The sequence below is a fragment of the Mytilus trossulus genome, chromosome 4, assembly GCF_036588685.1.
Source record: "Mytilus trossulus isolate FHL-02 chromosome 4, PNRI_Mtr1.1.1.hap1, whole genome shotgun sequence".
Taxonomy (NCBI): Eukaryota; Metazoa; Mollusca; class Bivalvia; order Mytilida; family Mytilidae; genus Mytilus; species Mytilus trossulus.
This window is the reverse complement of record NC_086376.1, coordinates 94,074,233-94,093,474: the sequence shown is the minus strand read 5'-3', so window position 1 is coordinate 94,093,474 and position 19,242 is coordinate 94,074,233. Positions and strand designations below refer to the sequence as shown.

General features: G+C 31.9%; 1 protein-coding gene across 1 annotated transcript; it reads right to left on the bottom strand.

The window, feature by feature from the left end:
- Positions 1–13,938: 13,938 nt before the first annotated feature.
- LOC134716367 (neuropeptide FF receptor 2-like) lies at positions 13,939–17,484 on the bottom strand. The gene has a single exon (XM_063579332.1). It carries the CDS (start codon positions 17,338–17,340, stop codon positions 16,267–16,269), a length of 1,074 nt encoding a protein of 357 aa, XP_063435402.1. The 5' UTR covers positions 17,341–17,484; the 3' UTR covers positions 13,939–16,266.
- Between the last annotated feature and the right edge of the window lie 1,758 nt (positions 17,485–19,242).

Here is a 19,242-nt window from a genome sequence, read left to right as displayed (position 1 = left end):
GAAAAACGTTTCGTAGTGGACACTACCACAACCATGCAGTCGTTTTTTACTCTTTTTTTAATTATATGTGTGCAAAACAAATAACAAGAGTTAGTTTCATGTAATTTTCAGTATGTTTTAATTTATTTATCAATATAGGATAGGGTTGATGTCAATTACGAAACTTTTTGTCCACTACGAAACGGTTTTGTCCACTACAAAACATGAGTTGTACCTTCATATGTTAAGTACTGTCTAATCTCATAAGTTACCGATTGAAATGGTTCTCCAATTCAGAAAAAGGGAGATTGTTCTAGTATATAAAGTAAAAAAAAACCTGGAATATCTATAACTTCGGAAACATTAAAATACAATAAGATCTGCGTTTAGAAGCAGTTTAATAGTAGACAAATGTCCCCTACGAAACAGTACATAGATTATGAAAATAATATCATTTTAAAGAGTATTTAAGATTGCACTTTTTATATACAAACATGTCCACTATAGAGGTATTCAAAATATTTTTTGAAATAAAATTTTGGACAAGTTGATTTCCATTTTTTTGTTTGAATTTCAGACTTTTTTTTGAAAAACGCCCAGATACGGCAACGTTTCATCCAACTTGTTCAAAACTTGACCTTCAAAGTAGAAGACGTTAATTATAACTTTTCTGTTATATAGCGTGTACATCAGTCAAAAATTAAAGTATCTACAGTCGGTTCAAATTAACTAATCCATCAATATCTTTTTACCGATTAGTTGTTAATTCTCTTATTCTTAAATTACTCGCGAACACCATTAAGAATAGATATCGACACGGAATTTCTTAGGTGTATTAGGTAAACCCATTACTTATTGAAGGTCAGTTTGTTCCCAGACAAATATATTATTATATGCAGTGGCACTTCGGGGCGCCGAATGGGACTTGGACTTTTCGTAATCAAAATCTTGTCTACACAAAAATAAACACAAAAATTTTGTGACAAAATCTATGTTTTGCATGCAAATTAGTTTACAGTATCCAAACTTAACGAATTTGCATCCAAAGTTGACTTTTGTCGTCCACTTTCCAAATTAGGCAACAAAAGTAAAGTCTGAGATACAAAAAATAATTTTAATTGTCATCACAAAAGTAACAATGTCCACTGAAAGATAATTTTGTATGATAAAAATCAAATCTGTAGTAATACTATGCTTTTTGTTCGTACAAAATTGTCTCATTCGAGTACAAAACCACAAGAGTCCTGTTCGGTTCCCTGTAGGCACAACCGTTCTATATTGACGGACAGCTACACATAGTTTTGACAGGGGACAAAAAACAATGAGAAGAGAGGAGATATGCGTAATTAGTACATGTAGTTCTCGTAGTATCAGATGAATCTAAACAATTGACCTCTCTGCTGCTTACACGACTGAGCCAAAATTGCTCAGCACATGTCGATCCATATTTTTTTAAATGGGCCCCGGGGGACTCCTTACAAAGTTTGTAGTCATAGTCGGAAAAGGTAAAAAGTCTGGATTAAGTATGAAGGATGGAACCTCTACGCTAAATCAATACATTTATACATGAATGCAAAATAATGCACATTTAAAAATATTATTTTTCAAGATCTTCTGCCCTGACAAAAGTACAACAAATCAATCTTAACTCAATAAGGAACGATGTTTTGCAAGTGTGTTGCCAATCTACAGACAGCCGTGGTGTAGTGGTGAGTGCAACGGACTACTAACACAGAGTTTCCTGGTTCGATTCCCGTTCGGGATGAGAATTTCAGGAACTCAATTTTCGGCTCTCCCTTGATACCATTTGCGAGTATGGTCTTGAGGAAACGATGATAGTCCGACGGAAGGGGACGATAAATGGCTGACCCGTGTTAAGAGAGAGTCATATCTATTGTACGTTAAAGACACCCTTGTAGATTTCAAAAAAAGAATAGGCTAATGCCGCTACAAGTCAACACTCGCACCCGCAAAGTGGAAAGGGATTAATATAAGTTGCAAAAACTTGTTCCCAATCCACTATAAATAGATATGTTTAAACTAATCTGAAGGCCAATAAGGACAAATATAAAGAGAACAACATGAAATACATTCAAGATCCTCAGTTGGAAATTGTTATGTCGACTGTGTATAGTTGACAATACTCTATATGAAAAAATGTCTGAAAACGTATTGTAAATTTATAATCTACTACAGCTGCAAAAAGGAAATGTTATATTTGTTGTGTACTGAGACTACTCTAACTATATATATGTGGTATAGTTGTCTCAGTTGTGTAACATACTGAATATTGTGATTTGGAACCAGTCTATTTGAACTCTGTCTTATTGGCTATCATACCACATATCATTTTTCTTTAATGAGATTTGCCAAGTATAGACAAAATCAAAATAGCAAATAACATGATTTAGCACAAACAACTCTGTTTTGAAAGCTAAAGTCTTTTAAGTTTGTTCAATTGATCCATCCCTGACGCTAAAATCTGAAATTTACCATTGTGCTTTTTTAAACTGTTAACCGGACGTATTTCGTATAAATATGCGAATATTATCCTCTGATATTATCTATCTGAGTTTCTTTTAATTCTAAATCATTCGTTGTCCACTTTTTAAGACTTTTATATCTATGTATGCACATCTCGACTAAACCATATTTTAATATGAGCACAAAAAGGAAAAACAAAACTTTTTTTAATCACTTTTTTAATATTTTCTTTTTATAGTTTCTAAGATAGGAGGCAAATAAAGTAATGCATAGAAATTATTCATTCAATACTACTACATTATACGTATTCTTTATCTTGTAAAAATAGAAATGTATAAATTTGTCCAGAACGATAGCCATTGAATATGTAGTCATTTGGTTTAATTATCATCGAGTCAACTGTCGAAACATTCGTCTGATAGTTCCTCTAGTATATCGTCTATTGTATAACTAGACTGTATTAGTCTATCTGTATTTCCTCTAGATACGTCTTTTGAATTGAAATATGTATCACATTCCTCAGTGGGACTTCCCATTGAAAATGTAGGTTTCTGATGCTGTTCGTTTTGACTAGTCATAAGTAGAGGTACTGCTACACATGAAATTCGTCCGAACTGATTAGGGAAGAAATCCTTTACATCACTGTAACTCGAAACAGATTTCATTATTTTTGCTGCAGAATTCATTCTTTCACTTTGTTCGAGAGTTCGACGCACAGAATCAATTCCTTTGACATAGACTATCGCTTGTCGGTCTAACTCGTCGTGGTCTGTTTGCTTACTTTTATAGAAATTGAACAAAAACACTAAAACTACTGAAAACCCGTACACCATGATAACCACGACGACAAACGTCAGAGCACCTGTAGAATCATAATTATCTTTGATAGGAGTTTCGCCTGTTGTTGTCTCTTCTGTAGTTATCCATGAAAAATTGTAAGGGACCATGTTATAGATTGACTAAAGTCTATATACTAAGTTCAAAATATGGAATGTTAGGGATTTAATCTAAAGTTTACAGTTTTGGTGTGTCAATGAAAAGAATTTTTATGTTAATTCAATTACTTCGTAAGAATGTTCGTAATTAAATAGCAGTATTAGTCAATTGTGTTTTAAAATTAAGCTTCTTATATATGTGAAGTTATTATCGAATTAAAATTCATTTGATTGTATTCTGTACTTTTGTATATTTGTATGCTTACAATATCCTGTCATAAACTGTAAAACCCTTTGGAACTATCAGTTCAGGCATGCATCATTTGATTAACAAATGTTTCACCAAAGTATGTCTTAATTTGTTATTATTGAAAGTGTTTGCTAATTTATGATATTAAAAACCCTGATTGAAATGGTTATGGTATGATAAATATATCTGATACGGTACTGCATACACGCAAACCAACTAAAAATATACACTCCAAAAGAAGGAGTGTACAAAATCAGATTCCCGACCAATGCAAAGAAAAAGGATCAATGGCTTTAATGATTTCTATGGTTCAATCAGCATCAGTTATCTTTTGAATATTTTACTAGATACCGAAAAATGAAATGGCTGAAATTTTTTTTATCGACAGACTATTTTAGAATGGAACTATTGGCAATGTTATCGTTTATAGGCAAATATGTTGTGATCATTCCAAGATGTGTTCCCCAGAATTACTTTCTAAATAGCCAAAGAAGATGATGGCGGAAAAAGGGAGGGTACAGGTATATGTTAAAACGTATCCTAGTCCAACCTTGGAGTTATTTTCTTACAATATCCACATCTTCTTTTTTCTATTAACACTAACACTCTAATAAACCTTTTTTTTTTTTAGACATACTGATTAGGCAACGCCAACCCTTTACTAAATCTGTGACTGTACTCATATGGTCTAGGTGCGAAGGCATATAGTAGGCTTAAAACTCGGTCTGCATAAGTTATGAGTTATCATTATTTTCATACATTATGATGCCTGAATACAACAAAATGCTAATGACTTGAAAAACAAGGAAATTTCTTTGACCTTAAAGTTTGACAAAAATTGCACAGTACAAATAATTGACAACCTAGTGCAAAATGAAATAACACATGACATGCTTTCGAATGCTGTGAAATTTATGATTTCTAACATTGTCATTTTACTGTAAATTTTGACAGTTCTCATTAACGTGATGATTACAGAAGAATAATGTATCTTTCTACCTAGAAATGAAATGCTGTAGGATCCGATTAACACAGAATAATAAAGAGAGTTAAAAATTTAACTGACATTAGATAACTGTAAATCTAATAAAAAAAAAACCTCTTATGAAACTACTTGAACAGCTGTTTAAAAACCTACTAATAAAATTTGATTTATAGTAACATCCTGCAAGTTTGCATAAGCGTCGTATATTCATGTGAAATCACTTATATTATTTTTTTGTCTTAAGAAGTTACCTTCAGCATCCGTAAATTTTTACTTCATCGGAAAAACTTGCAATGTTACACAGGAAAAAATAGCATCCGTGCAGACCTCTCTTTCCGCTCATTGATTTGGAGGATTTGACGATGGTTAACGTTAATTCTCACGGGAATTATGGTACTAATAATGTATCATTTGCGTACAATGTATGCTAATTCATACTGAAGAAAGTTTATATTTAAAAGTGCTGAAGGCCGTACGGTGACTTATAGTTGTTAATATTTGTGTCATTTTGGTCTTTTGTGGATAGTTGTCTCATTGGCAATCATACCACATCTTCTTTTTTATTTACTCATTGTGTACTCTGAAAAATGTAGCACAATATTAAAATTTTCAGTAAAGTTGCAACTAACAGTGGTTTTTTTTTCCGCCATGTACTCGGTATTAACAATGTCAAGGTTTTTCAATAAAAACTGCTCCGTGGGATCAAACAATTTATACTAACCGCATTAAAAGTGGTGGACGGTTACAAGAATTTCGACTGCCATTATTTTAGCTTATAGGAACTTGAGTGTACTTTTTGATATTGTTGGCCTATGCTGTTGTCTGCTCTTCGGTCGTGTTGTTGTCTCTTTGAAACATTTTCCATTTCCATTCTATATTCTATTAACTTTCAATCACTGTCTTTGCTCTCACAAAATAACCGTCATTGAAATTTAATTAGATTCTGGCTTACTTACAAAACGAACACTATTGCTATAGGTGTAAAAGTAAAAATATTCTTGTATTTTCTTTCTGAAAGTTTAACAAATACTATCCTTATTTCGTTGACTGTAAAATAATATCGCAGATACCATTGATGTATCCCAAACCTGCATCTGAGTTGAATTCTCTGTAATTGCACGGTTGGATTCGTGTTGCCTGCTTACTAATTTTATGTGTAGTTTTTTTGGTTTACTGCTGTTTGACTTTTCGTTTTTTCCCCTCTCTATTCGGTCATGATATTGTCTGGTTTTCTTCGACTTCCGGATTTTGATGCCACTTGGTACCTTGTATCTCTTTTAATGCTTATTGAATTTTTAAATGATATGAAATTAACGTATATATAAACTTGTAGCTGATCTTTCATAATATGAAATCCAGTTATTGTTATAGCGAAAGCACTTTTGTGAAACATGAAAAGATAGCTTGCCATTCAATACTTTTAAAGCTTCCATTATAAGAAGAGAAAAGAAGTACCAATACTGTGAAATAAGATGTCATATGATTGTTCAAATGACGTGGATAAATTTTATCAAAGCTTCTTGCTGCAATGTATTTTAAATGTATCATATGATGAAACATGTGCGATTCAAACACGTTTTCTGTATTTTACTTTTCAAACTGTTATTCTTATTAAAACAAACATGTTTCCACGAGATGCATATCGTAACAAATGTTTTTGTGCTCAAACAAAATTTGTAAAAGCTTTCTATTTTATGATTATGAACATATATTTATGGCTTATATTTCGTATGGCTTCTGATAATTCTTTGTCATATACTTCCGTGTTGCATTATATAATAGTATTATTTGGTAAACAAACTATTGAATCTAAAAATGTATCTTGCCCCCTCCCTGTCAACAGTCCACCAATCACGAGATCTTCCTTATCATACATGTCTTCACAAGATGAACAAACAAAACAGAACTGTTTGATACATTAACAAAAGTTCTATCATGTTATTTTTATTGCTCATGGCTTATCACATCTTAACTTGGATAACAAAAATATCTTTTTATTACATAACAGTTAAATATGAGAAAAACAAAAAAAAAGACAAACATGTCCATAAAGCAGTACATTGAAAAATAATGACTGAATGGAACGAACCCCACACTAAACGACAATAGTGTCTGTTTTTAGTTGCTTTTTGGTCATATATGTCGTTACCTAAGCTTGAGTACAGCTCTTGCGTCTGGGACCCTCACAACAAAAATCAAATCAATCAAATTGAGATGGTCCAGCGAAGAGCTGCTCGCTATACATGTTATAGATACAACGATACCAGTTCTGTCTTAAATATGCTTGAACGCATACAGTGGCCAACATTACAATTGGAACGAATACAAACAAGATTAGTGGTTTTCTATAAAATCATACACCATAATTTATCAATCTACCCTAAAGATCTTCTCTTTAAATCAGACAGTAGAACAGGACATAATCATACCAACCACTATTAACAAATTCAAACCAATTTGGATGGAGAGTTGTTTCATTGACACTGACACCACATCTTCCTATATCTTCTCAAAACATTTCATTTTATCCGCACACAATAGTACAATGGAACATATCTCCAACATCAATACTGATTTGTACAACAGCTGACGGCTTAAACGAGCAGATTTCTACATATTCTCTTTCGCAAATATTCTGAATACTTCATAAAATGTACATAGTTTTACAAAGAAATATACATAGGACAACAATCCACATAAAAAAAAAAATCACTGTTATGTTTTTATTTATTTATTTCTGTTCACCAACGCAATATAACGTAATATCATTGATAAATTTATTTCTTTAAAATTGAAAATAAGCCACGCATGCAACGGCACGTATAGTCAACGTTATGATTGAGTGCGGAAATACGAAAATAGATATATAGAAGAAGTCTAGCATTAGACAGTCAAAAGAAATGTTTGGTTTATCTTTTGAATATATGGTCAAAATCCTGTTCCATGTTCCTTATTTTACATCTAAAAACGAATTATTACTCTCCTTATGTAGAAACTAAGATACTTCACTATAAGTTACATCAAGAACAGGAAAAGCATTAATATTATTTTGTAAAAACAGAGTTGAGATGTATTCAATCGGATTTATGACTTCTATTTGAACCTTTAACCTGCACTGTGCGTTGTTTATTTATCGTTTTCAGACCATCATTCTTACACATAATAACTTAAAGGGCAACAACATGTTCAGTTCAGTATCAGATGAAACGTTTTTGACAAATATATATGTATGTTTAAGCAACATTTTGAACGCCATTTAAAAGCTTTTTGGCTTGCTTTTTTTGATAACACGATACATGCGAATGGCAAGATATGAGTAATATTATATTAACTATCAAAAAGTAAAATAACAAGAATACCGAACTCCGCGGAAAGTTATAAATTTAAATTCCCGAAGCAAATCGCAAAATCAAAAACTCAAACATAGCGAACGAACGGAAAACAACTAGCATGTTCCTGACTTGATACAGTCTTTTCTTATAGAGAAAATGGTGGATTAAACCTGGTTTTATAGCTAGCTAAACCTTTCACTTGTATGATAGTCACATCAAATTCCATTATATTGGGAACGATGTGTGAACATAACAAACAGACATAGAAGCTCAGCATAGTAGTGCATGCAAAAAATATCTTTCGATAAATTAATTAGATTGAGTGGTCTAGTAAATAAAGGCAAAAGTAGTATACCGATGTTCAAAATTCCTAAATCGATAGAGAAAAAACAAATCCGGGCTACAAACTAAAAGGGGAAACGTATCAAATATAAGAGAACACAATAGAGACACAACACCGCAAGGTAAAACACACAGAAACGAACTATAATGTAACATTGGCCATTTTCCTGGACATTGGACACTTTTAATTTGCAAAACATTCATTTCTAAATTCGCCTCTGCCTCTTTTTTTAGTTTACGCAAAAGATGCTACTTTTTACAGGAAACTGTTATAGTGTGTTAAGTGTATGACCGAATCAAGACAAATGTTTGAACGCCAGTAAAGTTTAATTTTCAATGAATGATGCTCAATTACTTTATATCACAGGAGACATCGTCTTGTTACTCGCTAGTTTCAAAAGAGGAGCGAAAGATACCAGAGGAACAGTTAAACTCATAAATCGAAAATAAACTGACAACGCCATGGCTAAAAATGAAAAAGACAAACAAACAAATCATAGAACACAGAAACAACATAGATAAACAAAGACTGATCAACACGAAACCCTCAAAAAGCTGGATGTGATCTCAGGTTCTCCGGAAGGGTAAGTAGATCCTGTTCTTCATGTGGCACCCGTCTTGTTGTTTATGTTATTACAAATCCGGTAAATAGTCTAATTCGGTAGGTCAAATTCACGAAAAGGGAAGGGGATTGTAGTTACGACGGAAGAAACATATCCGATGATTCAAATGATGACATAACATGGAAGCTTTAAAATGATTTGTACTTTTTATTGGCTGACAATAACCGTGAGTCATTCCAAAATTACATTTTATTTTTCAATAGAATGCATCATAACTACTCGTTACTACAACACTGCACTGATAAAACGGAAAGTTTTGTCATTCAAAGTTGTTGCATATGAATGAAAGAGGGACAAACGATACCAGAGGGATATTCAAACTCATAGATTAAATCAAACTAACAACGTCATGACTGAAACAGAAAGAGAAAATAATAGTACGCAAGACACAAAATAAAAAAACCAATGACTAAGCAACACGAACCCTATTAAAAGTCAGGGGTGATCTCAGGAGTTAAATAGTTTACAGGTTTTTTTTTGTATCTTTTAATTATTGCAAAGCAATGATCGTGTCCATATTTTGGCATTGCATCATACAAAGTTTGATTCCGTAAACACTTTTGCACCCCAATAAGATTACAAAATATAAAAGCACACATACCTTTAATAACATATTCTCAATTTAACGGGATGACTAATGTAAGCATTGCATGCAAACTGTTACCGAGAAAGACATGCAAATTACATCAATAAAAGCATACACATTCAACTGATGTTTTCCTTGAAATTGTATATAATTGTGCATATAAGTTAGAAATTTGTGTCCGGAGGAAGGAAGGAATTTCTAACTTATATGCATTAACTTTGATACATAGATTGATTTTGTCACGAATGAATAGTTTTTTTTTTTTTTTTTTTACTTTCTGAGAAAGCCAACAAATAAAAAAATTAAAGGTGCAACTTTCAATCGAAGATTTCAGTTAAATTACAACCTAAACAATAATATCATGTTTGTTTGTTATCGGTAGGAATAAGAATGAAACCTTGCTGCTAATTTTCAAGTAAAAAATAAATAAACCAATCAATAATTTTTTAAACATGTAGCTCAGTCTTTTGTTTCTATGTTGTGTTTTGTATGCTGTTGTTTGTCTTTTTCGTTTTTACCACGACGTTGTCAGTTTAAGGTGGTATGGGTGTCTTTCGCCATCTTGGATTGTAAAAAACAGAGAATCTAAGGTCCATATTTTCTATCAAGTTAGCAAAATTTGATGCAGGAATGCAGATATTTTATGTGAATTTTCATTTAAAAGAACCAATTTATAAGAATATAACTTAGAAATATTAATATTTTTACAAGTAGAGATTTTTTTTAATTTTTTTTTAATATTTTCAAATTGGTAACTTAAGGGGAGGTAACTCTAAAACAGTGCATTTTCTGAAGGACTCTACATGAAAATTTTCTATTTTGTCTTTTAGACAGAAAAAACGTACGGTGATCCTATCTTTTCTTTTGATATTCTCAAAGCATTGTCTGAAAGCAATCTTTTCCTAATTTATTTTACAATTCTATCATTTTGTTTAGTTTCTATTCACAAAATGTTGTTTTTTCCTGTATAATCCATACAAAATTTGTCATTTTGTCACAACCTGTAGCTTGAGAAAATGCGCGGTGACCTATCATTTTTATTATATTTTTGAACATGTATCAATAGATACTACATTTTGACAAAGTATGAACAAATTCTATCATTTTTATTTTAGACTCCCATACCACCTTAATCATGTGACGTTGTCAGTTTAACCATGACGTTGTCAGTTTAATCATGTGACGTTTTCAGTTTAACCATGACGTTGTCAGTTTAACCATGACGTTACCAGTTTAACCATGACGTTGTCAGTTTATTTTTGACACATACTAAATATATGAAGATGTAGTGTGAGTGCCAATGAGACAACTCTCCATCCAAATAACAATTTATAAAAGTGAACCGTTATAGGTCAATGTACGGCCTTCAACACGGAGCCTTGGCTCACACCGAACAACAAGCTATACAGGGCCCCAAAATTACTAGTGTTTGAATAAGTTGGAATGTTCTTTTGGTAGCTATCGACTTTCTTATGATTTAAACTAATTTAGCTAAAACTTCTTATTGAACATTGTTCCACATATATATCAGAATGGTGAACTTTGACAGGGGCAAGGGCAAGAAGGATTTTGAATACGTTTTCCTTGTTATAAAAAAAGGCAACAGTAGTATACCGCTGTTCAAAACTCGTATAAAGTTGTATACAGGTCTAGTGAAAAGAGAAAGGGTATTGTTGTTAAGACATAAGGAACATATCTGATATCATCTGTGAAACGGTTATTCCATAACGGTCAACCACCTCGTGATGGCGTCCGTAAAATGAACGAAGGGATCATTTCAACATCAGCATTTGGACGTCTTGGTTTAATAGCTTCCTTGTGAGTATAAATCCTCTATCAAGGAAATCATGATAGGAGATACAAGCACGGGAATATCGTATCAATTTGGAGGTTTATACTCCGTTGCTGCTGTAATGTTGCTATATAGAAATGGAAAGTTTTCAATTGGGAAGCTGAAATCATCTCTTTTGTCGTAAAGTTTTGTTTTCTACAAACCCTCATTGTCAATTTCTAGATATAAGTCAAGATATGAGGGCGACTAATGTATCTGTAGTATCCTTTATCTCCAGTTCGATGGGATAGATTTGTTCAATATAGTCACCAAAGGAGTAAGTCCGGTAAGGGCCGATTTTGGCCTCAAATTTCAGGTTCATCTAACGAAAGATTTTAATGCTTTTTAAACACTTAAGTGTCTATTTCAATTAATTCAATTAGTTTATGTGAAAGATTTTAACTGATGTAATTATTAAAAACGCCCCGATTCAAGCTTAAATATGAACAATCTATCAAATATGCCAAAAAACTTCACTTTTCCGATGGTTTTTGTCAAAAATGAAAGAGGCCACATCCGTGTTCATCCTCAACCTTTATATATCTTATTTATTATCATCAAATACAATTTACATTTCAATATTATGAATGAACACGAATGCGGCCACTTTCAGTTATGACGGAAACCGTCTAAAAGTCAGCTTGTCAAGGACGAGAAAGGTTTTCTTTGTTTGGCAATTTTGCTATCTTGAACATCGGTACAAGACTTTAATTGCAGTCATTAAAATCTATTTGGTACTGTAGGCTAGATGACATTTGTCTACTCATGTCATGTCGATGGAAATTTTCTCCGTGAATTTGAGCCGTTGAATTGTACAAAAATATGTTTGTTTCGTTTTTATTTGCACAAGACGGTCCGAAGTTCGGTATTTTTGTTAATTTAATTTTTAGATCGTTTTGCTTCAAATTATAGTAAATTTATAACAATATGCAAAAAAGATTAATTAACAAACAATCCGGAAACTGTTTAATTCTACTATTCTATTTGATTAAGTTTGGAAAAACAGATATTACAAAATCACAGCAAGTCGGCTTTCATTAACTGCTAATATTAAAGGAATGTATCCGCTTCTCGACCAAGTATATTCTTATCAACTTTCGTTCATTAAATAAACTGTTTTTGTTTTTTATATTTTGAGTTACACGGATTTGCGTAGACAGAGCTGCTAAATAATTATATAAGTTTTAAATATCATGATGAAATATTATTTAAAACTAAACAAAGATACAACATGGCCTACATTTAAATAGTCTGATATTTGACTTCTGTTGGACAAATTTACAATTTACTACGGCTGATGCACGTTTTATCTGCACAATACCCGAAATGGTTCTCAAAATCAAAACAGTTAGAAGGTGCTAAATGTGGAGCAGTATTTGCTTACCCATCAAGAGCACATAAATTCACCCCTCAATTTCGGGTGTTTTTTGTTGCTCAGTCTTTAGTTTTTGTTAATTTGTGTTTTTGTACTTTTGTTTGTTAGTTGGTCTTTTTTTTAGCAATGGTGTTTTCAGTTTATTCAACTTATGAGTTACATGTCCATTTGGTATCTATCATCTCTCTTTTATAAGTAACTAATATTATTGTCTTTGAGAAACCTTGTCATTTGACATGCCCAATAAATATTGTAATAGATGTATACTCCATATATGTCGAAGTACACATGCAAATGAAAGCTGTAATGTTTATGCATCCGAAGCGTTAATTACTGAATTTGTTTACACCTGCATTTCTAGCAATAATTCAACTTCTCATTCAGCACATTCAATAAATGTTCTTATGCATGCCAATAGAACATGCGTCGACTTGTGGAGCAGGATCTGCTTACCCTTCCGGAGCACTCGAGATCACCCCAGATTTTGGTGGGGGTTCGTGTTGATAAGTCTTTAGTTTTCTATGTCGTGTCTTTTGTACTATTATTTGTCTGTTTGTCTTTTTAAATTTAGCCAAGGCGTTGTCAGTTTATTTTCAATCTATAAGTTTGACTATCCCTCTGGTATCGTTCGTCCCTTTTTAATGTCTCTTTTTTTTTTTTTAAACTTTCTGAACTTCTATTTTATTTGGTGTATGATGCTTTATACTTTTGTTGATTTGGGATTTGACAATTCTAATGATTGTTCTACTGGGTTAATACGACATTCTTTGTAAAACTTGTCAGTTGGTACTCTCAATACATATTTTATATCTAAATGCTTTGATTAGCTTGTCCTTTCCAGACTCAATTGACATTGTCATTTGAAATGCTCATTAAATTATCTGCTGGGTTTTTAACACTACAGAACACGATGAAAGCTAGGTTATAGATTTTTTTTTTATCTTAAATTGAACCAGAAACGATAATGTCGAATTGTCAATACATATACTTTTCATATTAAGAATATTCGAACGCAACATATACTGGTTATATTCAAGGTACAACTTACCTTTACTTTAATAGAAAGGAAAAAAGTCAAGTCAATGAGAATTTCCTGAAAATCAACTCAAATGATAATAATCAAATGTATTTTATAGGAAACATATTTAATTAAAAAGAAGACAACAAAACAGTTATTGAGTTCAATAACAATGAAATTGATAAAGTAACAATTAAATACATGTATCTACAATAACAATGAAATTGATAAAGTAACAATTAAATATCTACAATAACAATAATGATATCGATGTTTCATTAGCAGCAACCTTTGTAGCCTTTGTTTAAAGCCAGGTCTCATTACAAATGATTTTACAATAAAAAAAATCGGAAAAATGTCAATAATAAGTACTACATAAAAAGAAAAATCATTGTCACAGTTTAGGTACGGGTCAGTTGGACAGCATCTCATAAAGTTATTGTATTTTCTTTTAATAATATATGTTATGGTTTAGAAATTGTCTGCTCATAGTCAACGAAAAGAATAAAATCTCCTTATGCTTATATTTATATTATATAATTTTATGTTTTCGAGGCGCTTTACTTAGGATTACCAAAATAATGCCTGAAATATCTCAATGCGATAGAAAAAATCTGTATGCATACATGTTTGTACTATCACTGAATTCATTTCACACATGTGAATATGAATATTCAAAACATCTTTCAAATTTAAAAAATCTTAAGGTGCCATAACTTCACACGTCTTTAATGGATTCTTATTTGCAAACACTTTGCCATAGTCACGAAAACGTATTCAAAATATTAATTCAAATGCTTAAAAATCGCTTGAAATTGCAATTTTGATTCATTGATGTTTTTAAAAGTATTTCATAAAAATTTCAATTAAAAAAAGCAAGCCATTTAACAATGTAAACGCATTCCTACCTATGACTTGTATCTATGGCAAGTAAGTAATTCAGGGTATAACTTTCTACGCAAGACACGCGTTTTGCCCAGAACAAAATAGTTATAAAGCCAATTCAAACGAGTACAAAGTTGAAGAGGATTAAGGGCCCGAAAGAGGTAATGTGTTCAGCGGTTTAACTATATTCGAATCTCATCAATCTTGTTAGAAGATACCAAATCAATGTAAAAGGGATAAACTTATTCGAATAGGACGAGACCACGAACGTGTCTACTGTTATGTATGATTCACTTGGAATGATAATATACACGCAGCCAAAATACAACAATATGGGACATAATTAGTAAAATAACAAGCACGATATCTATTCTGAAATCTTGAAATCTTGTCGCAAATTAAGGTCACAGTTGTTTACCGAGTCTCAGAATAGTTAAATCAATGCAAAACTAGCAAGTATAAAATTTGATATATTGTCTCATAATTGTATAACATTGTTTGGCGCTTAATTACTTTTGATGTCATCGATAAATGCAAAATCGTCAAAAATCTTTCGAATTGAAATTTGTTAAATCTTAATTCTACAATGCATCAAAAACTTCACATACAAAGATTTTACTTCTTCGGTAGAAGATAAAAGTGATTGTCAACAGTACTGCAAAGGAGAAGATATGCCTTTGTATTTACTTCAATGACATCTGAAGGATACATCAACAATAGAAATACCACATTGAATACGTTTGTATAATCTATGAAATAACATCCGTAAAGATTTCCCAAAAATTTTAATCTATAAGAAATCAATGCTAGAAATGTGTACTATATACTTGCTTTACACTTGAGTTTTAGATGGAATAGCATTAAAAATTACGAATTTGGCTCATTTTGAGATATTGTCATTAAGATGTAATAAAAATAAGCAATATAAGCATAACTACACTTACGAAAATATATTTTGGTACACAATCGTCGTATCAAATTTGGTGACACGAGTACAAACGTCTTGTAGGTTGAGCTGTTGCTTATGATTTAACCAAAGCCCATATGTTTAAAGGATGAAACTTCAATTTGACTAGTTTATAACGTAAATTATTTTTATAATAATATTAAGGGCCTGGATATGATTCTTAACATATCTTTTCCGTTATATGGCAAATGTTTATATGTCTTCTTTTCTTGTTACAATTTTCCAAATCGATTCACAATTTGATTCCTTTGTTCATCATATTTGGATCGTGGATGGAATATCATTTTATATCATATTCAAACGACAAAAATAATTTTCAAAGGTAATGAACACAATAGTTGTATTCTACATAAAACGCTATATATAATTCAGTTGTCTGCTGTGAAACGTACACTAATGACTGTGCTTTGTCAATCTAATCACCACAATAGTTTTGTTTTTTGTGTATTTAAACTGATTACTATCAAGTGTACTGTTACATTCGGAAATATATTGAAAGAAGAACTGTTTTGTAAAATCGGAACTCAAGGCACGTCGTACACATAACTGTTTACCTAATAAGAAAAAGTTGCCAATTAGTTATCAAACTTATTGACGCGTTTACCGTTTCATAGTCTAATTCTTCTTTAAATGATAGTTGAAATTGATTGTCATACGCTTTAGATAATATCAATCTAGTCAAATAGGTCTGCGGGGTCTCTTCCGGAAGAATTGCAGTTTTTATCTGTACTTGAGTTAACATGAAAACGCCCATCTCCTAAACAACATACTGATAGCAAAAGGAATCTTGCTCTTCTTCTGAAACTCTTATACATGGCAGAATAAACGAATACGTTGGAAAAGCTGTTGCAATTTGCCAACCACATTGTAGCGAATCTGACATTGGACGGAATATCATTGATATTTGTTAAACTCATTAGAATAACCTGAATAACGTATGGTCCCCATGATATGAAATAAACAACGGTGGCAATAGTTAACAATTTGACTGCTCTCATTTCGCTCTGTCCTGAACTTCTACTTGTTCTCCAAATTGCTACCATTCGTCTAGAGTCGATTACTTTTCTCGTTACTTTGAAATTTGTGTATATGATTATACATGCTGAAATTATAGGAATATATAATGCTGTAATCACACAGAACCATTTATATTCCCAATATAGACCACAAATCATTTCATCTTTACTATACTGGTAGTAAATAAAGTTAGATTTGGTTGGCAAAGGCGCAAAAAATGTAACAACTGCTATGAACCATAGTAATATTATAGTAGAGACAACCTTTGATGGAGTTAGTAAACATCTAGATTTCAATGGACGAACGATTGCAAAGTAACGGTCTATACTTATTAAGGACAAACTCCATATAGATATTGTAACTGAAGTACCGTGGATTATACCAGCAATCTGGCACCAGACATCTCCATACGGCCAGGAACCAGTAAAGGCAGGTATGATACAAGGGAAACAGGAAATTAATCCAACTAACAGATCACTTATGCTAAGATTCAATATACAGATTCGGGTTATACGTGGAAGCTGCACTGTTTTCTGAATAACTAGAATGTTTATAATGTTGCTGAAAATTATAGAACATGATATCATAAGAACTAAACATGATTTAATGTACGTTCCTTTTTCTGTTGGCATATTTATCGGAGAAACTGTGCCGTTTGAAATGACCAAAGAAAATACGGTAAAGTTTTTATTATTTTGGCATCCTGTGAAATCGTTGCAATTATACTCCATTTAACCTGATGTCATAATCTGATCGTCCTAATTAAATCTATCTAATCACATGTATTGTCTTCTTTTATGGGTCCGTTTAGAAATCTGAAATTGAAAAAAAACCTTTTACAAGTTTGTGCTTTGATAACAAAAAATAAAAGCTGATATCATTTATGGAATATTGTGAATTCTATACTATGTTCTTTTTCAAAAATTGTCTTAACTAAAAGCAGAATGATATACAGCGTAATATACGACATGTGTTCCTTTTGAAATAGAATAATGTCTGTTGAATTTTCGATTTATTATTTAGTAATCCGATATATACAAAGGAGTAGGTCCAGTAAGACCCCTTTTTTGCCTCAAAATATAGCAGTTTTACAAAATTGTTCAAATGTAAACTTTATTCCTTTATTGGAAAGAAGAATACTTCTGCTACATCAATATAGGCTGTTTTAACAATACAATGCACATATGTCGTGTACTAGCATAATTAAGTCATGCATAAATTACTGAAATCTTCACAATGTTAGCATTTTTGTTGAATTGTAGACGGTCTGAAATGAAAAAAAAAGTAAAATCACAATAATGCTGAACTCAGAGGAAAATCTAATTAATTGGAAAGTCTATAATCACACGGCAAAATCATATGACAAAATACTTAAAAAAAACTGTCATATTCCTGACTTTAGTATATAGGTTGGTATAGGCATTTTCAAATGTAGACAATGGTGGATTAAACCTGGTTTTATAGTGCTTAACCTCTCCCTTCGATGACAGTCTTATCGAATTCCGTTATATTTGCAATGATGCGTAAACTAAACAGGCATAATAAATAAAATAGTCAAAATATGGGTACATCAGTCATCATCGTGTAACAATTTTAGAAGGAACAATTTAGCAGAACACAAAAACATCTGAAAGTGGCCGCATTTGTGTTCACTCTTAATATTGAAATATAAGTTGTATTTGATGATAATACATAACATATATAAAGGTTGAGGTGAACACGGAAACTATCTGAAAAGTGACATTTTTTGGGGCATATTTGATATTTTTTATATTTAAGCTTAAATCGGAGCGTTTTTAATGAGTGAATCAGTTAAAATCTTTCAGATAAACCATTTGAATCAACTGAATTAGACACTTTTAAGTGTTTAAACGTGTTCAAAATCTTTCGTCAGATGAATCTGAAATTTGAGGCTAATATCGACCCTTACCGGACCTACTTCTTTGAGCAGGGAAACCGTATGCTTTATATAATTTAAAATAAAGATAACAGAAGAAAACCTCAGTTCAAAGTAAAAAAACAAAAATAACGAACTCCAAAGATTATTCCAAACGAAATGTTCTTTATAAAATGGCAAAATCAAAACCTCAAAACATAAAACGAAAGGAAAACAACTGTCATATTCTTGACCTCATACAGGGATTTTCTTATATAGAATATGGTGATTTAGCTTGGCGTTATATTTAGCTAAACCCCTTAATAAAACCAGGTTAAATCCATCATTTCCTACAAAGGAATGCCTGTACTAAGTCAGGAATATAACAGTTGTTATCTCTTCGTTTGATATGTGTTAAATCACTTGATTTTGCCACTTGATTTATATTTAGAAATTGACTATGAGGGTCGGTTGAAAACAAAACTTTACGATGAAAGAGATGATTGATTTTGACCTTCCAATTGAGAAGCTGAAATCATCACTTCGTAATTTGTACGGACGCAATCACGAGTTGGTTCACTGTTGTAAAGATGATATCGGATATGTTCCTTATGTCGTAACTACAATCCCGTTCCTTTTTCACGAATGTGACCTACCGAATTATACTTTTTATCTTTATTTGTGACATTTTTACCGATAGTGTGTGTTTGTTTTGTTCACGCATCATTATCAATATTATTATATTTGACGCTACTGT

Excerpts from the sequence above, each read along its gene's own strand:
- LOC134716367 (XM_063579332.1), bottom strand. The coding sequence starts at position 17,340 with ATGGAGTATAATTGCAACGATTTCACAGGATGCCAAAATAATAAAAAC.